Source organism: Bubalus bubalis, chromosome 6 (assembly GCF_019923935.1).
Source record: "Bubalus bubalis isolate 160015118507 breed Murrah chromosome 6, NDDB_SH_1, whole genome shotgun sequence".
Classification (NCBI taxonomy): Eukaryota; Metazoa; Chordata; class Mammalia; order Artiodactyla; family Bovidae; genus Bubalus; species Bubalus bubalis.
This window is the reverse complement of record NC_059162.1, coordinates 91,395,277-91,422,514: the sequence shown is the minus strand read 5'-3', so window position 1 is coordinate 91,422,514 and position 27,238 is coordinate 91,395,277. Positions and strand designations below refer to the sequence as shown.

At 50.8% G+C, this 27,238-nt stretch overlaps 1 protein-coding gene across 6 annotated transcripts in view; it reads left to right on the top strand.

Annotated features, from left to right (window-relative positions):
- The first annotated feature begins 9,250 nt into the window (after positions 1–9,250).
- ACOT11 (acyl-CoA thioesterase 11) overlaps positions 9,251–27,238 on the top strand; it is a 49,289-nt gene continuing 31,301 nt past the window's right edge. For 2 of the 6 annotated variants that reach the window (XM_045166158.1, XM_045166157.1), the window contains exon 1: positions 16,713–17,479. In XM_045166158.1, coding sequence (XP_045022093.1) covers positions 16,994–17,479 — 486 coding nt within the window. In that variant the 5' untranslated portion in view covers positions 16,713–16,993. The other 4 variants (XM_045166155.1, XM_045166156.1, XM_045166154.1 and 1 more) reach the window with 4 other exon arrangements.

Below are 27,238 nucleotides of genomic sequence, written 5' to 3'. Positions count from 1 at the left end.
ACTGTACTTGGAAAGCAATGTAGGATGTCTGGGTGCAGATGCCTGGGGCCTCTGCTGAGCTGAGGCTCCTGCATTAACGCCACTGTCTGTGCCAGAGGTTGGCTTATGTTATCACCTAGGCTGCTGCCAAAGCCCCACGCATGGGGTGAGGGAAGTCCCCCATCTTGTTACCCAGCCAGGGGTCCCCATAGGAGGGCTGCTTGGGCCCCAAGTGTGGTGCGCTCAGCATGGCAACTCTTCACTGAGAGGGTCTGGGCAGGTGAGTTCAACCATCAGCCCCTGTGAAGTGCCTGGAATGACTGTTCCCTCCCCATCTCTGGCCCTGGTATGGAATGCACTCCCACTGCCAAGTTCCTCTTCCTGTGATAGTTATCTTTCAGGGACCACCAGCATCCTCCTGTGGTGACCCAAGGACGGAAGAGCAGATAAAACCAAGGAGGGTCTTGGAATGCAGGAATGGAAAAACCAGACCCTTATTGTCCTTCCCTCCCCCGTGTTGTAACTATTAACGGATTTATGTCCTCTTGAGCAGTAGAACCTGTCTCCCCTCTTACCCCATAGGGAGAAGGTATTTGCCTTACTCTTCCCCCCACCCAGTATATGTGCCTCATCCAATCAGCAAATGACCCGCAAGACCCCTATCCCACTCCTTGTACCTGGGGTGTAAAAGTGGACTAAGGACTCGTGTTCAACGTCGGTTCTCCCTTGAGCTGGCCCGCTGTTCTAACAGCGTCTCCCACTCTAAATAAACTTTATTTCCCTCTCATTCTGCCTCATGTCTGGAAATTCTTTTCCAACTCGCGCCCGGACCACGACATCTCTGTCAAGTTTCTGTCAAATTTGCCAGATGAGCCTGTATCCCAAACGTGAACACTGATGGAGATTCTTCTAGGCGGCTCCTTCATGTCTACAATCACATCACACATTTCATATTATATAACATAACATATGCACTTACACTTGGAGAGAGAGGGAAGCCTCCATCTCTCCTGGCCAGCATGTTTACCTCTTTCAGCTCTAGTGTAGCTGGACGCACATACCAGGAAAACAGTAAGTGATTCTCTCTCAGTGAAGGGATCCCTGGGTGGTATTTATTTTCTTTCATCTCTTCTGAACTGCCCATTAAAATTTTTTTCTATCAATACCCATAAGGGCAAGGCCAGTGTGTCCTGCTCAAAACCGCACCCCAGCACCCAGCACCGCGTTTAGCACCTGATAGGTGCTCAATAAGGTGTGAATGACTAGCAGGTATTACTTTTCAAGGCTGTGAGGGGCTGGTTTAACAATGACTGGGAGAACGTGTTTGCATCCCGCAGGCCGCCCGGCTCCACCTCGGCCCAGCCAGGTCCCCAGCGTTTCCGCCTCTGCCTGGCGCCCCGGGATTGACGCCTAGAGGGGCGGAGTGTCTGGCTCCAGTCCGGGTGCCTCGGCCCTTTCTGATCCGCAGGCTCGGCAGCCCAGGGGCCACCTCACCGGCGCTGGTGAGGGAAGGGGAGGGGACCAGACTGCTCCAGGAACCGGTCTGGGCCGCCCCCGCCTGTGCCTCTACCCGCTTCCTGCGCCTCCCTCCAGCCTCCCGCAGCCTCCCCATCGGAGTCTGCTCTGGGACCTCCCCCACGCCCCCACATCAACGACGTCCCCAGGAGACTCCCGGGCCTGCGCCCTGCAAGGTGTTGGGTCCCCAGTGTTCTACCACTTGGGTAAGACCCCGGCGGCCCGCAGCCCCTCCCCCGTCCCCTCTCTCCGGAAGGGCCGCTTTCCCTGGGATCCTTCTGTTGCTGGCTCCTCCTCGACTCCAGCACCCTCTCCAGGCCTGTCTGCCTCTACCCTACGGGAGCGCTCCAGATGGGGCAGGTGGTGCCCGGTAGCACTCCCGCTTGGGCAGGCTGGGGCACCAGGCATTCTGGGACAGGAGCTGGGATGGGCGGGGCCTCTCACTAAGACGATGTAGCCTGGGCCCGTGGAGGTGACTGAAGGCACAAAACTCAAAAAAGAGCCCACAAGGTGCAGCCACTGCTGCTCACTGGGGCCCAGGGGTGGGATCGGGGAGCCAGTCACTGGCAAGGGCTCAATCCTGGAAGTTAGGCTGCGTCTGGACTCCCAGCAGCTGGGCCAAGAAGGAGGAGATGATGAGAGAGAGAGAGAGGGAGGGCATGTTTGAGCCGCTGGGCAGGAGAGATTTCAGGGCTGGCTGAGCAGGTCCGGTACTCTGCTCACACAAAACTGAATCTGGCCTAAAGGACTGTAGGCATTCCCTCCCCTCCATCCCCAGCATGCTGTATCTCCTCCCCTTTGGACCTTTCAGTGGGCTTCTCAACTGCTGTCCTGGCCCAGCTTCTCCACAATGGCTGTGGTTCTAAGAGGGGGCCTGGTCTCGAAGCAACAACGCAGTCACCTCCACTTCCTATCTTGATGCCGTCACTACCGCCGTCCTTTGTTCCCCTCTCTGCAGTTATCTCACAACTTCCTTTATTCTGCCATGCAAGCCCAATGGGTCCCCAGAAAGAACCGGGAGTCTTAGCTCTGAGAACAGGACATTCTTTCACTCACTCATTTGATCATTCATTCACACATGCACTTACTTCCGTTCACTCATCCCTTTTCTTTCCCATTCCATCACTTACTCCCCCATTCTTTAGACACTTACTGAGCATCTACTGTATTCCAGTACCTGCGTGTTTGGTGGGAGGAGGGAAAGGTAGTCTGATGAATCAACATTGTTGGTTCTACCTGTTTGTTCAAGGTGAAGTAGGAGAAATGAACACAAGTCAGCCCAATTTAAGAGAAAAAGCAGTGTGAGAGGGAAATAAAGGTTTGAAGTGGGGCTGTGTGTTTATGTGTGGGCAGTGAAGATACAGAGGAAGGGAAAAATGTAATTTCCACTTAGGAAGAGCCCAGAAGTCTTCCTGGAGGTGGTGCCATTTGAGCCAGGCCTTGACTGTGAGGGGAGGGTTTGGATGTTGCATTATTAGAGGGCATCCTGGACAGAGGAGCCTGGTGGGCTGCAGTCCACGGGGTGGCAAAGAATCGGACACGACTGAGCGACTTCACTTTCACTTTTCCCTTTCATGCATTGGAGAAGGAAATGGCAACCCACTCCAGTGTTCTTGCCTGGAGAATCCCAGGGACGGTGGAGCCTGGTGGGCTGCCGTGTATGGAGTCACACAGAGTCGGACACAACTGAAGTGACTTAGCAGCAGCAGCAGCAGGGTGGATGGAACAGCAGGAACAAAGGAAGGCCCAGATGTGTAAGGGAACAGTGGGAAGCTCTGTTCATGGCTTGAGGGAATTAGAAGAGATAAGTCTGGGATTTCCCTGGTGGTCCAGTGGTTAGGACTCCATGCTTCCACTGTCGGGAGTGCAGGGTTGATCCCTGGTCAGAGAATTAAGATCCTACATGCCACTTGGCACAGCCAAAAAGAAAGAAGTCTGGACAGGTAGACTAGGGTGGGCAGAGGACAAGCCATGCGCTCCCTTGTCTTTGCCAGCTGTCACAGGCCATGGGAGCAACCTTGTTCTGGGTGATATAGAGCCTTGGTAAAAAGGTAATGGCCTTTTCCTCATGCTAAGAGTAATGGTAACATCCTTGTTGATACTAGAGCTCTTTAATATTATAGGCAGCCTTAGATGGAGTGAGTTCTTCAATCTTGAGGGTGTGTAAATGGAGGCTAGGACACTAGATGTGTGTGTGGAGAAGGGAGAGCTGCAGGCTCTGGCCGCTGGTGGGGTTCGGCTAGGACAATGCCGAAAATTAGTTGGAGTGATGACGTCAGAGGTCCCCTCCCACCTAAAGAGTCCGTCGTCCTATCTGGGAAGGCCAGAGGGTCCAGCAGAGGGGATTCCTGGGAGTTTGGTCATTTATTCACTCATTCATTCCCTAATTTGCCCCTACACTCAATCACTCATTCATTAATTCATCACTTAGTTACTAAATCCTGGTCTGGGCAGATCCTGTACTGAGGACTCAGCTGACACAGATGAGCTCCCAGTCTGATGGGGGAGCAGACCCACGACTGACAGTGACAACCCAGTGTCGTCATGGAGTAGGAATAGAGACTGTTTCGTTTATTTTGTTGCTGAGTGGGGGTAGAGCTGGTACTTGAACCTGAAGAATTAATGCAGACTTTCATCCTCTAGCCAGGAAGCCCCCATCAGTGGGGTCAGAAGAAGGATATAATTGTGGAAAAGAAGTGTCTGAGGTAGAAAATACTCTGGGTTCACAAGACTTAAGAGGCAGTCTTCCTCTAGACATGGATCACTCAAGGACCAAGCCTTTGGGCTGAGGGTGCCACAAGCTCATCCCTCACTGGAAATGAGCCCGCTGGATTTGGGAACCTCTAGAGAATTCCTGGTCAGCATAAGCTGTAAGCACGTTGTGTAGAGTGGGGGTTAAACTTCTGGGCTCTGGACCTAGATCAGTGTGCAAGTTGTGGTGCTGGCTATTATCAACTGTGTGACTTTAGACTCTGCCTCTGTCATTTCCTCTGCAGGAAAAAATAAGCATAGTACTTTCCTGTTAAGGTGAGGCCCAGGGACGGTAGCAAACATGAAGTGCTTACCCAGTGCTGGGCAGGTGAGAAGGGCTATAATGAAGGGAAAAATGACAGTGATGCTGCTGCTGATGATTGTGATGATGACGATAGTGATACACTGTCAGCATTTGCCTTTAAAACCTCAGGGAGAATTTTGAGCATTACTTTACTAGCATGTGAGATGAGTGCAATTGTGCGGTAGTTTGAACATTCTTTGGCATTGCCTTTCTTTGGGATTGGAATGAAAACTGACCTTTTCCAGTCCTGTGGCCACTGCTGAGTTTTCCAAATTTGCTGGCATATTGAGTGCAGCACTTTCACAGCATCATCTTTCAGGATTTGGAATAGCTCAACCGGAATTCCATCACCTCCACTAGCTTTGTTCGTAGTGATGCTTCCTAAGGCCCACTTGACTTCACATTCCAGAATGTCTGGCTCTAGGTGAGTGATCACACCATCTTGGTTATCTGGGATCTTGTTAGACATGCAAATTCTTGGGCTCTGTTGCAGCTCTGCTGAAGGTGGGTCCCAGTGATCTGTATTTCAGTAAGCCCTCTGAGGACTTCCCTGGTGGTCCAGTGGTTAAGACTTTGCATTTCCGCTGCAGTGCATGCATGCTTAGTGCTCTGTCATGTAAGTCTTGTCCAACTGTTTGCAACCCCATAAACTAGCCTGCCAGGCTCCTCTGTCCATGGGATTTCCCAAGCAAGAAAACTGGAGCAGGTTGCCATTTCCTTCTCCAGGGGATCTTCCTGAACCTGAGTCTCCTGAATAGCCAGTGAATGCAGGTTCAAACCCTGGTTAGGGAACTAAGATTCCACATGTCTCTCATTGTGGCCAAAAATAAAAAAGTCCTCTGGCTGATTCTGATGCAGGCTGAGGTTGGAGAACCCTTGACTAGCTATCACTGAAGATCTCATCTCAATTAGCCTTTCCAGGACTATGATTCATCAGGTGTATCTCATGCCTTCTGCATTTAGGGCCCTGGTCTGGGGGCTTGTGGGAGAGGCACAAAGATCAGTAAGATGGGATCTCAGCCATCAGGGGGCTCCCAAGTTGGAAAGGGGAGACAGACACCCATGGAAATATTCACTGGAGTAATAGACCAAACAGAGCTGCTGAAGAGACACAAGGGTCAGTTCTGTAATAAATAGCAAAGGGGGAGACCTTCATGGGCTGCTGGGGCCTCTGTGGAAAGATCTAGTTCTTGATAGTACGTTGATTCAGCCTTGCTGGAAGTCTTCTCATAAGTCTAACTGAACGCAGCCTTTCGTATTTTATGCCTTGCTGTCGTGTTGGTGGCCAGGACTCTAGGTTTGACGTCAGGAGTGGTGATTCTAGACAGCTTCCTAACTGTGTGACTCTGGTTGGCTCACTTTTCATCCCGGGGTCTCACTGTGCTCATCTGTAAGAGGAGGGGACTTGACTGAGTCCAGTGAGTCTGAGTCCAGACATCTCTGGAGAGAGGGTAGGCTTGGGGCCCAGAGACCTTCTGGGTTTCCTTCCCCTCATCTTACAAATAGCTGTGAAAAGAAGAGAAGCAAAAAGCAAAGGAGAAAAGGAAAGATATAAACATCTGAATGCAGAGTTCCAAACAATAGCAAGAAGAGATAAGAAAGCCTTCCTCAGCGATCAATGCAAAGAAATAGAGGAAAACAACAGAATGGGAAAGACAGGGATCTCTTCAAAAAAATTAGAGATACCAAGGGAACATTTCATGCAAAGATGGGCTCAATAAAGGACAGAAATGGTATGGACCTAACAGAAGCAGAAGATATTAAGAAGAGGTGGCAAGAATACACAGAAGAACTGTACAAAAAGATTTTCATGACCCAGATAATCACGATGGTGTGATCACTGACCTAGAGCCAGACATCCTGGAATGTGAAGTCAAGTGGGCCTTAGAAAGCATCACTACGAACAAAGCTAGTGGAGGTGATGGAATTCCAGTTGAGCTATTTCAAATCCTGAAAGATGATGCTGTGAAAGTGCTGCACTCAATATGCCAGCAAATTTGGAAAACTCAGCAGTGGCCACAGGACTGGAAAAGGTCAGTTTTCATTCCAATCCCAAAGAAAGGCAATGCCAAAGAATGCTCAAACTACTGCACAATTGTACTCATCTCACCTGCTAGCAAAGTAATGCTCAAAATTCTCCAAGCCAGGCTTCAGCAATACATGAACCGTGAACTTCCTGATATTCAAGCTAGTTTTAGAAAAGACAGAGGAACCAGAGATCAAATTGCCAACATCCGATGGATCATGGAAAAAGCAAGAGAGTTCCAGAAAAACATCTATTTCTGCTTTATTGACTATGCCAAAGCCTTTGACTGTGTGGATCACAATAAACTGTGGAAAATTCTGAAAGAGATGGGAATACCAGACCACCTGACCTGCCTCTTGAGAAATCTGTATGCAGGTCAGGAAGCAACAGTTAGAACTGGACATGGAACAACAGACTGGTTCCAAATAGGAAAAGGAGTACGTCAAGGCTGTATATTGTCACCCTGCTTATTTAACTTATATGCAGAGGACATCATGAGAAATGCTGGACTGGAAGAAGCACAAGCTGGAATCAAGATTGCCGGGAGAAATATCAATAACTTCAGATATGCAGATGACACCACCCTTATGGCAGAAAGTGAAGAGGAACTCAAAAGCCTCTTGATGAAAGTAAAAGAGAAGAGTGAAAAAGTTGGCTTAAAGCTCAACATACAGAAAACAAAGATCATGGCATCCAGTCCCATCACTTCATGGGAAATAGATAGAGAGACAGTGGAAACAGTGTCAGACTTTATTTTTCTGGGCTCCAAAATCACTGCAGATGATGGCTGCAGCCATGAAATTAAAAGACGCTTAATCCTTGGAAGGAAAGGTATCACCAACCTCGATAGCATATTCAAAAGCAGAGACATTACTTTGCCAACAAAGGTCCATCTGGTCAAGGCTATGATTTTTCCTGTGGTCATGTATGGATGTGAGAGTTGGACTGTGAAGAAGGCTGAGCGCCAAAGAATTGATGCTTTTGAACTGTGGTGTTGGAGAAGACTCTTGAGAGTCCCTTGGACTGCAAGGAGATCCAACCAGTCCATTCTGAAGGAGATCAGACCTGGGATTTCTTTGGAAGGAATGATGATAAAGTTGAAACTCCAGTACTCTGGCCACCTCATGCGAAGAGTTGACTCATTGGAAAAGACTCTGATGCTGGGAGGGTTTGGGGGCAGGAGGAGAAGGGGACGACAGAGGATGAGATGGCTGGATGGCATCACTGACTCGATGGATGTGAGTCTGAGTGAACTCCGGGAGTTGGTGATGGACAGGGAGGCCTGGCGTGCTGCAATTCATGGGGTTGTAAAGAGTCGGACACGACTGAGAGACTGAACTTCCCCTCATCTGCATGATGAAGAGCCTGAAATTGTCCTCCTGCCTGCTTTATCTAGTCAGATGAACTGTCCTCTTTCTGAGCTGTTTTTCTTACCTGTCCAGAAAGTTCTCATGACACCTGTCCTCTTCACCTCGCATGGCTTTTTATCATGTTGAGCACAAACTTCAACTCAGAGGCTTCTTGATGCCTGAACCCTGTTTCCTGGCATTCAGGCTGCTCAGTGATAGATTTCCAGCTTTAGGATGGTTACTGCCTATGACTGCATCCTGTTCTGTTCCCTTAAGGCCTCCCACCTCATCCCTCTTCTCAGCTGATTGACTCTCCGGTCCAGCTCTAGCACTGCCTCCTCCACGAAGCCTCCCAGATTACCCCAACCCTCAGTGCCATCCTTGGACCATCTTGCCATTAAAAAAAAAAAAATTATTTGTTTGGCTGCCCCTGATCTTAGTCTCAGTATGTGGGATCTAGTTTCCTGACCAGGGATTGAACCCAGGTTCCCTGCATTAAGCTCAGAGTCTTAGCCACTGGACTACCAGGGAAGTCCCCATCTTGCCATTTTTAAGGCTTGACTTTAATTTTTCATTTGTCGACATTGAAGCCTTCTGACAGACGTAAACTCTTTGAAGGGAAGGCCTGAGCTCATAGTGATGGACGTTAGAGTCCTTGACTCCTAGAACAAGAGGGCGCAGAGAAAGCCGGAAACTTGCCCAGAGTCACACAGCACATTAGTGGGGAAAAAAAAAAGGCCGGAACCCAGTTGTCTTAGGCACAGGGGGAGACGTTAGGCACGTGGTAAGTGAACTAGAGGCAATGAGAGGCAGAGCCCTCAGAATCAGACTGACCTCTGTTGCAGTACAGCTCTGTACTCAACAGCTGTGCCACCTGGGACACCTCACCTGCCCTAAGTGACTGTGCGGGGGGTTGAAATGAGGACGTGGTGAGGCCCAGCACACAGTGGGTGAAGGTTGCTGCAAGGTGCTCTCTGTTGCGCACCATGCACTTGTCCATCCCGGCCTGCATTCCGCTCCCCTCCTTCTTTCCCTAAGCACCGAGCACTTGATTCTGTTGGCCTGCCATGAGAAATCCCATGTGTGTGTCAAGTCTGCCTCACCATGTCTCTTGCAGAAGTGAGAGGGAGAAGGGAAAATCCTGGTTGTCTTTTAGTCACTAGTGGCTAGAGAGGGGCTGGGGTGGGTGTGTGCCCGGGGGCTGAACTCTGTGGTGCCCGTGGGTGGAATTAGGTAGGTGTCACTTTTAGAAAAGTCACACTGCCTATTTTAAGGAAGTGAGGGGGTGAGCCCTGGTCCTGGCCAGCAGCTGCTTGATGCTGGCAGGCCAGAGCGTGAGGTGGCACCCCAAGGGTGAAGAGTCCTAGCAGGTGGCTCTGGTATCTCTCTGGGAGGCTGCTGGCAGCTCCCTGGCTTCCTGCCACCTTCTGGCCTGACCCTTCGTGGACGGATGGAAACCTGGTGCCCGTTCTGTCAGTTTTCCTGGCTGGGACCAGGAGTGATCCCACAGCAGAGACCCTGTGGGGAGGAGGGCAGGGGCTAGCAGTGGGGGTGACCAAGTTTGGCGGTGGCTGGAGGTGTAGTGAGTGTCCGGCTGGCTGCCAGTGGGCGGGCACAGGGCCCCTGACATGGCTGTGGCCCAGCTGGCAGGCTCTCTCCTTCCTCTGCGCTGAGCGGCGGGCACAGGAGCCTCTGTGCGGGGCTCTAGGGGAGGAGGGCAGTCTGAGAAAGGGCCCGGGCTCGGTGATAAGGGCTGGCTCAGAGGGCTGGAGCTGGGAGGGGGAGGAGGAGTGGGAGGCGAGGCGATCGCTGCGTTCGGAGTTGGAGCCGGCTGTCAGAGTCTCTGACCAGTGTCTCTCCGAGGAGGGTGCGACCAGCTAACCGGCCTCCGCAGCAATGATCCAGACTGTCGGAAATCACCTGCGAAGGGTATGGAGGGTGGGCGGGGGAGGGAGGTTTGGAGGCAGACGGGAGGGGACTGGAGTCTGGGGATCCCAAAAGAGAACGGAAGTTTCCATTTGAAGTCAGAAGTCCTACATCTTCTCTCTCCCTTTCCACTGGCCATTTTCTAGCTCTCTCTGCAAGGAGAAATTTCAGAACTCCTGGGCTGGTTCATTATAAGCAACAATCACCAAATAAGCCCCAGGGGCCATTAGGCCGACTAGCTGGGTTGCGTAGAATCATCTTCGGCAAGTTCTTTGCATATGGGATTCTATTCTGGGGGTGCGTGTGTCTCCCCATGGAGTTCCGTGCTTGTTTCTGCCGGATGACTGAGCTCTGTGGTTCTGTGGTGTTTAACTCTCAGGGTTCAGGGCTCGAAGGGCTTGGAGCGCTAGAAGTTACAGGCTAGGGGTGTGCGTGTGGGTGAGCGAGTATGGCAGACTGAAACCGAAGGGTTTTTGGGGACAGTGACCTCTTTGGGAGAGCACGTGCAGGACCAAGTGAGGGCTGTTGGGAAGGTGTTCTGCAAGGTAACCTTGCAGAGAACATTTCCTTGAAACCTCTTAACAGGGACTTCAGAGCTGAGATTGGATGCTAAGGCACCAGACAGACCCAAGTGCTCAGCGGTCCCTGGTGGGGGCCTTTGATTTGGTAAATGGAAAAAGGTTCAGGACAGACTGGCAGACGTGCTATGCTGGACGTAGAGTGAGTGTCCTCTGAAGACATTTTGGGGGAAAGCCTTTAAAAAGGGGTAAATAAAGACATCTCTTCTCCACTCCCTTCCTCTATCTGCACACTACCACTCAGCCCAGACCTCACCATCCTCAACTGGCCCCCGCACCTTTCCTTCCCTGCTTCCCTGTCGCAGGTCCACCCCCTCCTACTCACCCTCCACTACAGAGGTGCTTCTAAAAGGCAAATGTAATTATTCCTCACCTGTTCAGAAGGCTGCCTTGGGTATCATGCTCACATTCCTTACCTTATATAAAGGGATCTTGGTAATCTGCCTCTGCCTCCCTTTCCCTCCTCATTCCCCCTTCCCCATGCCTCTGCGTTCAGTGTGGCAGCCATACCGAACAGCTTGCCGCTGCCTCAGTGCACCACGCTTGTTCCCTCCTCTGTAAGAGTGCTCTCTGCTAAGTGACCCCCCACCCCCACCCCGCCACCAGACTCCCCACCAGCTTCCTGCGAACTTGTCTCCATGATAAGTTTCTTCTGAGCCCTCCAATCTGCTCAGATGCTGCCTCCTCTGGAAAGCTTTCCCAGATTTCTCTTGACATGACAAGCCCCTGTGCTAGCTCCTTCCCACCATGGATTGTGTGTGGAATTTGCATGTCCATCTCTCCCACCACCCAAGGCAGCTCTTGGTGTTCCCAGCACCGGGTTGGATGTGGCCAGGCCTGGGAATGCTTAATGAACCAGTGGGCACAGGCAGCTTCTCAGTGAGACCAAGGATGGGATCTGAGCATCAGGGCTTCTTGGTCCCATCCCTGAGTGCAAGGCAGAGAGCCTCTTCCGGGTGGGTAGGGCTGTCTGTGTCTTCTCTTGACCCTGTTGTCTTTAACCCTTCATGACTCTTTGCCCATTGATCCTCATCAGGAACTGGGGAGAAGGCAGTGGAGGAGCAACATGTCTTTATCACAAAGATGACCGTAGTAGCAAATCCTTATACAGCTGAGCATGCTAGGCATCATATCAGATGCTTTGTGTTTATAACTCCTCCAGTTCTTTGTGAGATAGGTGCAGTTATCATCTCCACGTCCTTCATGAGGAAACTGAGTCTCCTCATGAGACTCAGAGAGGTTGAAGACTTGCCCAGTATCACACTGGAAGAAAGTGGCAGAGCGCAGATTTGAACTTGGGCAGTCTGGCTCTAGAGTTTGAGCTCTTAGAGAACTTAAGGCTAGGCCCGATGAAAGCTCAGAATGGGATTCCCACCCACGTGTCCCAGCTTGGAGCCCAGCTGGCATTCTGCTTCCCCACATTTGCCCCCGCCTGCACCCTGAGTCTGGGAGTAGAGGTGGGGGTGGGCATGGAAGTTGGGCTCACAGGGTGGCATAGGTGACCTCGTACTGGCTGAGAACACTGTGCCCTTGATCACCACCTTTGGATTGCTGCCTGAATGGCAGCTCTCCTTGCACTCCCCTTGTTTCCTCCTGAGTTCTCCAAGTTCTCTCGGAATACAGGAGGAGACCATTCTCTGAGTTTGTTCAGTTCAGTTCAGTCGCTCAGTCATGTCCGACTCTTTGTGACCCCGAGTTTGTTACCAAAGCGGTTTTCAATAAAAAGCAAGCAAACCAAAAAACTCCACCAAACTCTTCCCTGGGGACAAAGAGAACTGGGTTAAACGCAGTCCTCAGATAACCCACAAGCCCTGCTTCACAGGGTTCCAGGGCCCTTGTCAGGATCACATGGCACTGCAAACAGTGAGCATTTTGGAGTCGGCTCTGGCTCTCACCCGTTCCTGGGTACCCAGTGAGCACTGGCACGTGTGAGTGAGTGAGTAAATGAGGTTGCAAGTCTGATGCCAGCCTAGGGGGACGAGGCTGGAGGAGTGCTGATGCCTGTATGGCGGTGCTGAAAGGGTCGCTTTTCCTGTTTCTCTCAGTGGAGACCCTTCTTCCCCATGCAAGTGGTCAGTCTGTACTGGGTACTGAGTCCTGTCTTCCTGGGTTGGCAGGGACCTGCAGGCACCTTGTGGGAGGTTGTGAACCTCTATTAGACCTGGGTTCTAGTCCTGTCTAGGCAATTCCCCTAACAGGACTTCACTTACCCTGGGAATGAGGATGGGGTTGCCCTGCACCTGGTGGTGCTGCTGACAGGGTGGTAGAAGACCAGATACAGCTGTGGGCATCTGTGCACGTGTTCACGAGCCCACAGACCTGCCTGCTGCTTCCGACCCCCTGTGGTAACCCCCTGCTTCACCTCGAACCTGAGGACAGCTGTTGGAACCGCTCCCCAGCCCCACCCCCAGCCTCAACTGGGGTCTAGTTCAAAGTGTGGGGAGGTTTAGGACACAGTATTTGGCCACCTCTGGATTAATATCTCATCTTCAACCCATTGTTCATGCTTAACCTTAGGCCAGGTGCTCCCCTTTTCTGGTTGTTCTCTGAGGTCTCCATCAGCCTTGACATCCTGGGGGTCTGGATGTTTGCGAAGGGTTTGTGCACCACTTTGAGATTGGTCCTGACAGTGAAAAGCAGGGGCCTGGCTTCCTCAACTACCCCACTGAGTGGTGGGGGAAGAGAAAACTCTAGACATAAAATAATGTGTCTCTCATGTAGCAGGAACACAAAAACTTGTGAACAAATGGGCCGCCATGACGGCTCAGAGGGGGCTGAAGGGTTCCCAGAAGTCTTCCCAGAGGAGAGGAAACTCAGACACTTAACTTCAGCCTATTTGGGAGCCACATCTGAACCCCAGTCTCCACCATGGGTGGATAGACCTGGTGTTCTTAGTCTGTTTGGAGGACTCATCTTCATCCTTCAAAACCTGACTCAGCCATCATTCCCCTTCAAACCTCCATCCTTCTGCTCCCAGAATTAATGGTGTTTCCTTGGGATGGTGTGTTGGCCTCAGGTGTTTCCTCTACAGTGATTAGCCTGTGTCAGGGCTGAGTATTCTGTGATGAACCCAGGCTGTTGTGAGCTGACAACTAATGAGGGAGACACAGTGAAAAGGTAGTCAAAGAAATATACAATGGAAATCTGTGATAAGAGCTGTGAATAGTAATAATAAATGTCATAAATGCGAGCTAGGTGACAAGCTTGCATTAGTTCGTATATTCCTTATAACAAGTCTGTGGAGTAGATAGTGGTGCTGTGCCCATATTAAAGATGAAACTGAGACAGAGAGGTTAAGTAACTTGCCCAAGGTCACACAGCTAGTAAGTGGCACTGCCGAGATTAAACTCAGGTTGTTTGGGGAACAGAGAACTGTTAGAGAATAATGAGAGAGGTCAGAAGAGAGTTCTCTGACCAGGTGACAACTGAGACCCAGCGGCTGAAAAGGAGGCAGCCTTCAGCCGTGGGAGGAGTTGGGGGGAGAGCATTCCAGGCAGCGGGAATAGCATTCATTTGCAGGCTCCAAGGTGGTGGGGAGCTTGGCAAGCTGCTGAAGGGAGGCTGACGTGGCTGGGAGTGAGTGAGGGCAGAGCAGCTGGAAGGGTCTGAGGCAAGGCTACGATGAGCTGCAGGCTGGGGGCCTGGGCCCCGTGAGCAGGGTTTGGGGTTTGGAGTGCTGTGCCCACCAGGCTGTGCACTCCTTGGGGCACTCTAGAGCCTTGGTGCCAAGGTGTGTAGTCCCTGCACGCTGAGCTCAGCAGCCCAGGGAGACACATCAAAGGAGTTCCTCTCTGAATGGCCTGTGCTGTGAAGGTCCCCACTGCTTCCCATCCACCCCGACCGCTCACAATTGGGAGGTTAGGGATGGTGGGATCAGCACCCTGATGCAGGCAAGGCACAGAGAAGTAAGGGGAAGTGCAGGGCTTGTATCGCTGGCAAGAGACTCAGAACCCCTACCTGCTAAGTGGGACCCCTTTCCCAGCCTTTGTCTTGGCCACTCAGTAAGTAGCCTCACTCTCCCACCCAGACTCAGCCATGCCAACCTCCTCTGCCTACCTTCACACACTGACAATGCAGATTCAGAGCTGACCGCCTGCTTCAACCTCATACATACCGTGGCCTGGAGAGGCTACACCTCTGCCCTTCATCTGTGCCGGGTCCAGGAGCCTGGGGCCAAGCTGGACAGTGCTAAGTGTTAACTGCCTTTGCGATGCTCACTCACTTCATCTTTGTAGGCCTTTTCCTGTGAAGCAGGTCTGTTCCTGCAGATCTTGTTAGATTGTTGGCAAGAGTAAAGGCATTGGAGGAGTGTAGAACTTGACACATAATTGACTATAGTAAATATTGGTTCTTTTCTTTCTGTCTCCTCTGGACTTCAGTTTCCTTAGTGGGTCAATGTCAGGGTCAGTGGGTTGGGTGATATGGTACATGCTACCTTTTGTTGAACACCTACTGAGTGTCAGGCTTAGTTAAACTTCCCAACAGCTCTGCAAGGCTGCTGGTTTTCATCTAGCTTTACAGCTGAGAAAACCAAAGCTCTGGCCCCGAGTCACTTTGAGTGAGTTACAGAATTCGAAGTCTTGTCTGATGCTAAGCTGCAGCTGGGCAGGGGCCCCGGTGTTGTGGCTCTTCTCCTTGTCCCGGGCTGACCTGGCTGAGCCGAGGGACTGACACCTCTGCCTTGTGCCTCTTGTGTCCTGTGGCTCCAGGGACAGAGGGTGCTGCTGGCTGGGTCCTCTGCCAGCTCCCTGGCTGTGGGCCTGCATGTTCCTGCCATTCCCAGAAGCAGCCTCCTTGTGGGTAGGAGGTGGCATCGAGCAGTGATGGAAAGGACCAGAGTCCAGCATTTGGGGGACACAGGGATGAGTCAGACTGGACCTGTCCTCAGGTGTCCCCTAACTGAAAGACTGAGGTTCAAACCTATGATGACAGCAGGGTGTGGCTGGGCTGTGACAGAGGGAAGTGCAGAGGTGGCCACTCACAGCCTATAGGACAGGGTGGTCTCCCTGGAGAGGATGATGGGGTAGCTCAGCTTTGAAAACTTTTCCAGGTTAGAAAGCACGGTCCAGGCGGAGGTTTATAAAATGTGGGAAAAAGTCTTTCCAAAGGAATAGGGAGAGCATTTGGCACTGACCCCTTGAGGAGTCCCTCCCTCCCTGGCCCCCTTGCCTATATAATATGTATCGTGCCTGGGCCTTCTTTGGTAGTAATAATCTGCTCTCAGCAAATCAGACTAATTAATAGTAATTAATGTGAGTAGACATTAAGTGTTAAGCCTCTCTTTTGGAGAGGAAGCCTAGTGAATGAGTAGAAAGAGTTCTGTTAGTGAGAAAAGCAAAGTCCCAGCCCCACCACCCAGAGCTGAGTGGCCTCAGGTGGCCTGGCTTCAGTTCCCTCGTCTGTACAAGAGGGAGTGTCATCCCTCTCAGGGTCCAGTCGTTGTTCCGTCGCTCAGTCTTGTCCAGCTGTTTGCGACCCCATGGACTACAGCACTCCAGGCCTCCTTATCCTTCACCATCTCCGGCATTAAATGGCTTGTGGATACAAAGCCATTACATAATGTATATAAATGCCTGGAACATAGTAGGTGCTCAAAAAAGTATAGTAGATGACTTCCTTGGTGGTCCAGTGGTTAAGACTCTGAGCTTCCACTGCAGGGGCTGTGGGTTTGATCCCTGGTCCGGGAACTAAGATCCTGTATGCTTCACCGTGCAGCCAAACGAAAAAAAAAAAAAAAAAAGTATAGTAGACTGGTGGTGGGGGGAGGAGGGAAAATGTTGGTCAGAGGGTACAAACTTTCAGTTGTAAGATGAATAAGTTCTGGAAACCTGAAGTACAGCATGGTGACTGTAGTTAATAATAATAATGTCTTATGGCAGCACCCTTGAGGTGGCCCCTGGAGGCCCATCCTTCAGGATGTGAACCCTGGCCTCTCCATCTCTAAAACCGGCTCTGATCCGCCCTGGGGTGTGGCCCTGCTGCCAGGCCCGGAATCCAGGTCAGAGGTCAGGAAGGGAGTGGCTTTCAAGTCTTCCTAAAGCAGCCTCAGATTTACAGCACACTTCAGGGCTGAGCCAAACCAGGTGGGTCTCAATTTCCATTTGATCCCTTGGAGGGGCTGTGGAGAGACCCAGCTCCTCTCCTTCTCTGGTGATACTGCTCCTCAGAGCTGTGGGAGGGATGGTGGTCTGGAGTCAGAAGGCTCTGGCTGGTTCAAGCGGCTAGTGGCTACCTTTTCCCAGCCTTAGTTTTCTCATCGGTAACACATGGACTTGGAGGTAATAATGGTCCCTGTCATTTGAGCCTGCTTTGTGTCAAGGAGTGTAGCTCCATGATGCATAGAGACTGGATGGCCTGCTTACAGGCTTTGAGAGTGGTGGAGTATGTGGGACATATGGGCCCGGGGAGAGGAAGGGACCCAAAGACTGAATAACTTTGGGTCGAGGGAAAGGGCAAGCGCTTCCTCCACCCCCACCCTGAAGCTAAGAGTAACTGGTCCCCACCCACCTGCCCTTGCTTTGGAAGATATAAGTGGAGCTTCCAGGCTGCCAGACTAAGAGGAGGTATGTCTCACTCCTGCTTAGACTGGTTCTCAGCGAGACTGGGAGGGACTTCTGAGCCCGGTAGGCTCTCTGAAGAGGCCATGGTAGGGGGAAATGGTGATTCCCACAGCCCATGGGGGATGGACTGGCCAGGGACCACTCCCTCTCCAGCTTTCTCCATATCACCTGGAAGGCAGGAGAGCCAGGAGGCAACCTATGGAGGGTCTCCCAAGTGCCAGGCTTTTTCTGAAAAGTTGTGTGGGCTGAGTGATCTGATCCCCCTCCAGGGCTGGCATCCCCTGGGGCAGCACCCCTGCCAGGGTCTGGAGCCAGAAGAACCCACGTCCAGTCTCTGCTCTGCCTTTTACTGGTCATGTGTCCTTGTGTGGATCTTTCCACGTTCCCTGAGTTTCCTTTTCCTTGATGGTAAAAGGAGGACTCCTGATTCAGGGTGCACTGGAGAATTAAAGGACCCCCAAGGACTAGGCCTGGCACGCAGAAGGTACACAGTAAGTATCAAGTCTTTGAGCTTCTGGGAGAGCAATTTTGGGACAGCCCCTGGGCCATACACAGGTGGCTCTCTGCACATGGAGACCCGTCTCTTACCAGCTTTGTCCTTGTTGTTGTTCAGCCACTCAGTCGTGTCCTCCCTGCATCCTCCTGTTCTGTCCTTCTCACACATGGATGCTATCAGCAAGTCATGATGATTCCACCTCCCAAATACACCTGGGTCCATCATCTCTCTTTAGACTGCAGTTGCCCACGGAGGAGTCTCCCTGCTTCTTCTCTCACCCTGTAATCTGCCCCCACACAACAGCATGTGTGGGTGCTCAGCCGTGTCCAACTCTTTGACCCCATGGACTGTAGCCTGCCAAGCTCTTCTGTCCATGGGATTTTTTCCAGGCAAGAATACTGGAGTGGGTTGCCGTTTCCTCCTCCAGGAGATTTTCCTAACCCAGGGATTGAACCAGTGTCTCCTGCATTGTCAGGTGGGGTTTTTTTTTTTTTACCACTGAGCCACGTGGGAAGCCCCATACGACAGCGAAGTGATATTAAAATGCAGGTCAGATCAACTCTCTCCCCATTCACAGCCTCCAGTTCTTCCCATCCCACGTGGAGTAGAATCCAAATTCCACTGGAACTTTAGGCTTTGGGCAGTGTGGGACTAGTTTGTTCCCTTCTCCCTGACACTGCTCCAGCCTCACTGCCCACTATACTGCTCCTCTGGCAGCCAAGCTTGTCCCTGTTCCTCTTTGGGCTCTTTACACACTCTGCTCCCCTGCCTGGGACCCTGTGCCCCCAGAGCCTTGCTCAGTCATTCTTGCTTGTCTCATTCAGATCTTGGCCATGACCCTCCTTGATCACCCAATCTAAATTAGCCCCTTCTGGTCCACCACCTTGTCTCTCTTTCACATCTGCTGTTTTTCTTCTTTTTAGTTATTATTAAAATTTTTGTTTATTTGGCTACACTGGGTCTTCCTTGCTTTGCGTGGGCTTTCTCTGGTTGCAGTGAGCAGGGGCTACTCTTCCTTGCAGTGTGTGGGCTTTCAACTGTAGTGGCTTCTCTTGTTGCAGAACATGGGATCTAGGCACGTGGGCTCGGCAGTTGTAGCTTGCGGGTTCTAGAGTGAGGACTCAGCAGCCGTGGAGTACGGGCTTAGTTGCTCTGCATGCGGCGTGTGGAATCCCCCCCAACTAGGGATCAGACCCATGTCCCTTGGCAGGTGCACCACCAGGGAAGCCCTCTTCTTCTTTTTAAAAATTGAAATATTTAAAAAACAAAAAGAATTGAAATATAGTTTATATATAATGTTGCATTAGTTTCATGTGTATAGGAAAGTGATTGGGTTATACATATATATTCTTTTTCAAATTCTTTTCTAATTATAAGTTATTACAAGACATGGAGTATAGTTCTCTGTGCTATACAGTAGGGCCTTGTTTATCTAGTTCATATATAGTAGTGTGTTTTTGTTCATTCCGAACTCCTAGTTTATCCCCACCCCACCCCCATCCCCTTTGGTAACTTTAGGTTTGTTTTCTATGTCTGTGAGTCTATTTGTTTTGTACATAAGTTCCTTTATATCACTTTTTTAGATTGCACATATAAATGATATATGATATTTATCTTTCTCTGCCTGACTTCGCTTAGTATAATCTCTAGGTCTGTCCATGTTGCTGAAAATGGCATTATTTCACTCTTTTTTATGACTAATATTCCATGTATGCATGTTCCATGTCTTCTTTATCCATTCCTCTGTTGATGAACGCTTAGTTGCTTCCATGACTTGGCTATTGTAAATAGTGCTCCTCGCTATTTTCCTTCTTATATCACTTTTCACTCTAAAATGATCTTGTTCCTTTGTTTATTGTCTGTTCGTGAGTGGAGAGTCTGGGTTGGTGTTCAGTGCTGTACTCCCAGTATCTTCTTGAAGGAAGGAATGGAGTTTTAAAAAAGATTGCTGTTGATCCCCAGCCAGAATTAGCCTCTTTCTAACCTCGTCCACTCCTGTTTAGTCTGGGTTTTATTCCTTACCAGGACCCCCCTGTCCTGACTCAGCCAGCCCTCACATCTGTAGCCAGAGGCCTGGCACCCAGGCCATATGCAGCCCGGCCCTCTCGCTGTCCCTCCTGTTGCCTGACTGTCCACCCTGTGCCACCCGCTGTCCCTTCTGTTCCCCCCTCGCTGGGCTGGGCCTCACACTGCCTGCCGTACCCCAGCGAGAGGCTGTCTCTTCCCTGCCACCCAGTCACTCCTGTCTTGAACACGTTCCTGCCTCTCACCTCCAAAGAGGCCTCCAGCAGCCCTTGGGCCCCGTTTGGATGCAGCAGGACTTGTCACTGTTGAGCTTGTGGATGGAGGAAACCATGAGGCCATTTTTGCAGAAACAACCATGAAGCTGGCGCCACCCCAGCACACATATATGTGATCTGTGTTCAGTTGTGTCTGACTCTGTGCAACCCTCTATGGACTGTAGCCCCCCAGGCTCCTCTGCCTATGGAATTTTCTAGGCAAAAATAGTGGAGTGGGTTGCCATTTCCTGCTCCAGGGGATCTTCCCGACTCAGGGACCAAATCTGCATCTCTTGCGTCTCCTGCATTGGCAGGCGGATTCTTTACCACTGAGCCTCTTGGAAAGCCCAAGCACACATACATCCTAGAGCAAAGTGACAGCAACAGAAAAACTTAAGTGCAGGTTGATAGCATGACTCTCATTCATTTTCATCTGTTTGGTTTTCTATCTAAAAGTTACAACCTTTCAGGTGGCCATGTGTGACCAAGTGTGTCTTCATTCAGTCCTTTAACCAAATGTTGAACACAGCACACAAATGTGGGAGATGGCTCCCAGGTTCAATTTAACTCACGTCTACTGAACACTCACAATATTCTGGGTCTGTGCGAACGCAAAAATATGTCTATTCCTGCCCTGGTGAATTCTTCCCTTGTGCCTGGAATGCCTTGTTCCCCATAAACCCAAGCTGGTTTCTAGTGATCACTGCCTTCTATTCCAAGAAACCATTTCCTTAGTGAGGCATCTTGAGCCTTTCAGGGGCCTGGGAGATGAGAATTTGTTGAGACTGGTTAAACTGTGAGTGGTCATCTGGGGGAGGCCCCTATGGAGTGCCACAGACACCATCCTGTTCAACATCTTGATCCACGGCTGAAATGAAGCCCTGATGGTAGACAGATGGCATGTTTTATTTGGAAGTGACTGTCCCGGGGTGGGGCTGAAAGGCCCATCTGATCCCCACCGTTGCCGGGAGCTTCCTGCAGCTCTCCACTCCACCCGAAGCCTGGGTCCTTGCCCCGAAGCTTTCTGTGGGCTCTGCCAAGGCTGCCTAGCCACTTTTAGTGGGCATCTCTTATCCTAGGGACCAGTACAGGCTCTTCGGTTAGGATGATTTCCTGTGTCCTTCGACAATGCCTCTATACTTTTAGATTCTTTTCCATTATAGGTTAGCAAGATATTGAATATAGTTCCCTGTGTTATACAGTTAAGTCCCTGTCATTTATCCATTTTACATATATTAATTGTTGCTGTTCAGTCGCTAACTTGTGTCTGACTCTTTACAACCCCATGGACTGCAGCACGCCAGGCTTCCCTGTCTTTCACTATATCCCAGAGTTTGCTCAAACTTATGTCCGTTGAATCGGTGATGCCATCCAACTATTACATACTCTGTCATTTCCTTCTCGTTTTGCTTTCAATCTTTCCCAGCCTTAGGGTCTTTTCCAGTGAGTCGGCTCTTCATACCAGATGGCCAAAGGACTGGAGCTTCAGCTTCAGCATCAGTCCTTCCAATGACTATTCAGGGTTAATTTCCTTTAGGATTGACTGGTTTGATCTCCTTGCTGTCTAAGGGACTCTATATTAATATTAGTGTATATTTGTTCACCCCAAATTTCTAACTTACCCTCCTCCCCAGCCCTTTCCCCTTTGGTAACTATAAATTTGTTTTCTATGACTATGGGTCTATTTCTGTTTTGTATGGAATCTAAAAAAATGATACAAATGCCTTGACTTTTTAATAATATGGAAAGCTGGTACTTTTTAAGCACTCTTCAATCCTCACTATGATATTATTATTCCCACTTTACAGATGTGCAAAGTGAGGTTTAGAGTGGCTTAACTAATTATACAGGGACACAGAGGCTGGGCCAAGATTCCAGCACAGTCTGTTTTCCTCTTGCCAGCCCCCTGTGCCTTCCTGTTTTTCCTTTTTCTCTCTCTGCCCTGATCATCCCTCTTTAACAAGCCTTTCTTGTGGGCTCAGATTCCTCTGAGACAGTTCAGGGCACGTGGGGGTGGGGATGAGACTAGGCCAAGAATGATAAGGCCGTCTTACAGCCAAAGAGCTTGAGGCTGAGGAAGGCCCTGGAACATGGTAAGTGCCCAGCAGAGAGCCACTGGGCCGTCTGCTTCAGCTCAGCAGATCCACCAGGAAGCAGGCCAGGCCCAGTTCTCACTCCCACCCTTCCACCTCCAGACTTCGGGCCTTAGAAGCAGCCCCTGGAGGGTTGGTGTCCTTTTGGTAGACCTCCTTCTGTGACCCATTCCTCTCACAGTATAAGGAAGTGTGTTCTGTGGATGAAGTCACACCTATTATTGCCACTCTGCTCTGCTTGGGACTGATTTCTTGAACACTCTCAGGGCAAGAAGTTGGAGTATGAGGGGAGGGGCAGGAGATCTGGTGATCAGAGACAGGCTGGGCCTCAGGGGAACTATGGGGACCCGAGCAGGAGACTGAGCCTGTAAGTGCTGCTTGGGGTTGGGACAGGGGCCCCACCTGCTGGGGAGGGCAGACGCTATCCCTCAGCGGAGGGGACTGCAGGGCCCAGGGCAGCAACTGGGGCCTCCAAGGGGCCACGGGGCTGTTAGCTTCCTGGGGCAGGAAGTCCCAGCTGTGGCCAGAATCCCAAAGGGCTGAGAGCAGCTCAGGCTTGAGGAATGTGAGCAGTGGGGGAGGTTGGGAGGGGGCCCCTTTCCTGCCTTCTTCACTTTTCTCTCTGGTGTGTGTGTGTGTGTGTGTCTTCCACTTGCTTTGTTCCCTACCAGCATCCATTCTTTGACCTCTTGTTTTTTCTATTTCCTCTCTTTCTTTCCCTTCTTTCCCTCTTTCTCTTTGTAACCCATCTCTCCTCCCCTCCATTCCTCTTCTCCTTCTCTCTCCCTCCCAACTTTGTCCTTCTGGAGAGGACTTCTGGTCCCTGTAACTGGTGTTTCCAGCTCCAAGGTAAATGGGCTTGTTTGCAGGATGGCTGGACCTGGCCCATCGCCTGGCTACCCGTTGCCATGGTGACTTGGAGGCGGTGTCAGGCAGGAGTCTTGGCTGTTTAGCAGGGGGAGCATGAAGGGCTCTGATGAAGGAGAAAGGCTTGCCCTCCTCTTCACCAATCCTGAAGGGCCCACCCCACTGTCAGGGGCTCCCATGGAGGGGTATTGCCTGTGAATGTGGGCTCCAAGCTGGGTACTATTGGAGAGGGTTGCCTGAGAGGCTGCAAAGTGGGGACCAGTCACACTTGGGGTCAGACTGCCTGTGTGCAGACCCTTCCTGCACCTTTCTGGGGTCTGCTGGAGGTAGGGGGTAGGAGGTGGCAAACAGCTCCAAGGAAGAAAGCTGCAGGGAGGCAGCTGTCAGTTGGGGACGGGTAGATAGAAGAACTCTGACAGGCAGACCTGCTGTCAGCAGAAGGGGATGCAGACACAGGGGAAGTGTCTACATCAGCAGGGAGTGAGCCTCCTGTCTCAGAGAGCAAGCAAGCTCATGTTGGACAGTCACTGGGCAGGGTGGTGGTGGTAACTGAGATATCTGTGTCTGAGAGGGCATATGTAGCCGTCCATGAGGTTTTTTCCTACTCCAGAGAGTTGAGGATTTACAAAGCAGTTTTTGGCTGACAGAGAGCTTGCAGTTTCCACTCTGGCGATAGCCACCTCTCTCCTTCACAGGCTGCTGACTTTGAGCGTCTAGTAGGACAAGTGCCCAGAAAAGGCAATGGCACCCTACTCCAGTACTCTTGCCTGGAAAATCCCATGGACAGAGGAGCCTGGTAGGTAGGCTGCAGTCCATGGGGTCGCTGAGGGTCGGACACAACTGAGCGACTTCACTTTCACTTTTCACTTTCACGCATTGGAGAAGGAAACGGCAACCCACTCCAGTGTTCTTGCCTGGAGAATCCCAGGGACGGGGGAGCCTGATGGGCTGCTGTCTATGGGGTCGCAGCAGCAGCAGCAGCAGGACAAGTGCCTGGACGCTGGACTATGCTGGGAGGAGGTCATGATGCCATCACTGTTTCCTGCAGAGGGTGTGAAGGTCCATGGGGAGGAAGCTTCCCTAGGGGTCCCGCCTGGCATGTGTGGGTGAGAAAGGGCCTGAATGCTGGGGACACAGCAGTAAACATTCTGCTGTGTCAGACGAGAGAGAGGCAATTACAGCGAAGCGCCCAGCTAGCCTTAGCCCTTGAGTTAAATAGACTTGGGTCCAAGTCCTGACTGCCCTTTATTGGCTCTAATGATTGTGTGTGTGTGTGTGTATGTGCATGACACTTACCCTTTTTGAGCCCCTGTTTTCTCATCTGTAAGATAGGAATAATAACAACATTTAACTATTAGGGCTGTGTGGGGATTGAGAGAGAAGGCGCAGAAAATGCCTGGCGCCCCACCTGCACATATCAAGTAATTAAACAAGGGAGCGTGATTGTTGTCAGTCTCCCCTGCATCCCTTTCCATTTTATAAGCAAGAAAGTTGGGGCCAGAGAGATTTAAAAACTTGCTCATGTGCCATCTGTTGTTCTGCGAAATGCTGCAGGAACAGTGCCCAAACAGTGTAGAGAAGCAGAACTGAGGATGTTGGCTGAGGCTAATTTGAATCCTGGCCCCACACAGCCAGTCCCTGCAGGTTCTGCCTGGTTGCCAGGCCCCTGCTACCCCTCCGTGTAGCAGCATTTCCCAAGTAACCCCTGTCTTGCTCTGTGCGGGCTGTCCTGTCCCTGCGGGCAGGCCCTACTCAGACTCAAGAAGTGCTGAAATGAAAGGAGAGCTGAGCCACTGAGGTTTACAAGGCACGTTCCAAACGCCGCCTTCCATCTCCGCATTTCGTTTCCCAGCAGTGATAAGCCTGCTGGAGGAAGGACAAGTCTGGTCCTGCCCAACTGCTCCATCTTCTCCAGCCTCCCTCATACGTGCACCACACCTCACAGCTAACTGGGTGCTTTAGTTTCGGGATCTCCTTTATTTGTTTCTAAAAACATGTATATATTTGGTTCTATCGGGTCTTAGTTGTGGTGTGTAGTAGGCTCAGTATTTATGACATGGGGGTTTCATTGCCCTGTGGCACGTGGGATCTTAGTTCCCCAAACTAGGATCGAATTCGTGTTCTCTGCATTGGAAGGTGGATTCTTGACCACTGGACCACCAGGGAAGTCCCTGGCATCTCCTTTAACCCTTACTAGTCTTGGATGAAGATGGGGTGGGGATTGTCCTCTACTTCTCATTAATTTACCTAAGGACTGCCGGAGTTCAGGCCCTTTTGCCTTGGGCAGACAGCCCGTGAGCCTCCATTTCCCCATCCATACCAGCGGGCAGTCGTTCTCTATCTCCAAACCCTTTTCACTCTTGGTGCAGAGGCAAGGGTTGCCCTGTAGATAGAGGCAGGGGGCCTCACTTAATCCCTGCTCTGTGGTTCAGCTCTGGGCGACCTTGGATTTGGGACTTCTCTGGATCGCCTGTGTACCTTGCCTGTGATAACACCTCAAATGTTTCTTATGGATCGGATGAGATAGGAATGGGTAAGCATTCAGGAAATGCCCTCCCTGCCCTCTCTGGCCCTTGGCTGACTCCTTAATGGGGCAGGAGGAATTCTCCAGATGACGCAGGTGTCAGATTTCAGACAAGCTATTTTTACCCTTGGGGGTGGAGGCAGACAGATGATGTTCCGACTGTTCTAGGATGGGGTGAGAGGTCAGCACTTCTAGTGGGGAACTTCTCTTGATTTCATGGCCTACATTCTCTCTGCCACATGGGGTGACACTGAGAATTGGAGACCCTCTGAACCAACTCATTCATTTGGTCCACAGTGAGCCAGGCTCTGTGCTGGGCCCCGTGGACACCAGGAGTAAAGAGGGCTCCTGCCGATGGATCTTTGTGTCCAGTGTCCACCAAATACTCCCACAGTTAAATGAATGTTGTCACAGTGGAGAACATTGCAGAGTGGAGGTTCCTGGGGCCAGGAGCCTGAGGATAGAGGGAGAGATAATGGAGCCGAGGGACCGGTAGTCATTATGGAGGTGGAGAGGAGAGGATGAGTGCTCCAGACAGGGAGTAAGCAGCGGCCTGAGGGGTATGAGGAACTGAGAGACGGTCAGTTGTCTGGGGGTATATGGTGTGAGCAAGACTGGGGGTGTGGCTGGAGGGCCTTGTGGGTCTTGTCAAGGAAGTCCTTTGTTGTTCAGTCACTCAGTCATGTCCACCTCTTTGTGACCCCACGGACCGCAGCACACCAGGCTTCCCTGTCCTTCACCAACTCCTGGAGCTTGCTCAAACTCATGTCCATTGAGTCGGTGATGCCATCCAACCATCTCATCATCTGTGGTCCCCTTCTCTTGCCTTCTATCTTTCCCAGCATCAGGGTCTTTTCCAATGAGTCGGCTGTTTGCATCAGGTGGCCAAAGTATTGAGTCTTGTCAAGGAGGTCCTCCCATAAGCCAAACAATTTCATGGTTTGAAAAGAGTTCTTGGAGACTCTCTAGTTAAATGCTCCATTTGACAGATGAGGAAACTGAGGCACAGAGAGGCAAAATAAACTATCCAAGGTCTCCTGAAGATGATAAGTTGATGGATATAAGTTCCACTTATATTGAGTTTTATAGGAAGGCACTAAACTGGAAATGCCTCGTGAAGCTCTACCTCCAAAAGAGGTGGGCTTAGCTCACACTTTCAATTATATCCGCTACCCCACTTCCTTTCTTGTCAGATTTAGGGTCAGGGGCAGGATGAACAGGTTGAAGGCCCTCCCATCCCCCTCTGTCCTCACTGGGAGAGCACAAAAGCTGACCAGACTGCCCTAGGCTGTGGGGTCTGGGCAGGGACTCAGGGTACTGGCCTCTTTTCTCTCCTTGGTCACTGACTGGCTGTGTGACATGGGTTGGTTTGCCTTCCCTCTCTTGAGTTTCAGATGGAAGAGTCTCTTCATCTCCAAGGCCTGTGGAGATATGAGTGTGGGCTTTGGCTGGTAGGTCTGGGATTGCATTTTTTTTTTTTTTTTGTCACACCACACAGCTTACAGGATCTGTTTCCCCCACCAGGGATTGAACCCAAGTAACAGCAGTGAAAGCCTAGAATCCTAACACTAGGCCACCAGGAAACTTCCCTGGAATTGTAAAATAAAATTTTTTATTTTATTTTGTTTTTTTGCTGTACAGCAAGCATGCAGGATCTTAATTCCCTCACCAGGGATCAAACCTGCGCCCCCTGCAGTGAAAGCATGGAGTCTTAACCACTGGATCCCCAGGGAAGTTCCATCTTCTGGGATTGTCTTAAATTCTGTCTGTCACGTCTGAGGTGCTCAGAAGCAATACACTGGCTCTCACAGCCTTGGTTTGTTCATAGTGAAATGGGTAGAATAACAGTGTGTTGTAGGATCTATATGAGAATTACTGAGAGAAGACATGTGAAAGCTCCTAGCGTACAACTTGGTATATAGTAGATGTTCAATAAGTGCTAACCAAATGAATGGCATCTAGGAGGTTCTTAGTAAGAAATAATGGTTTAA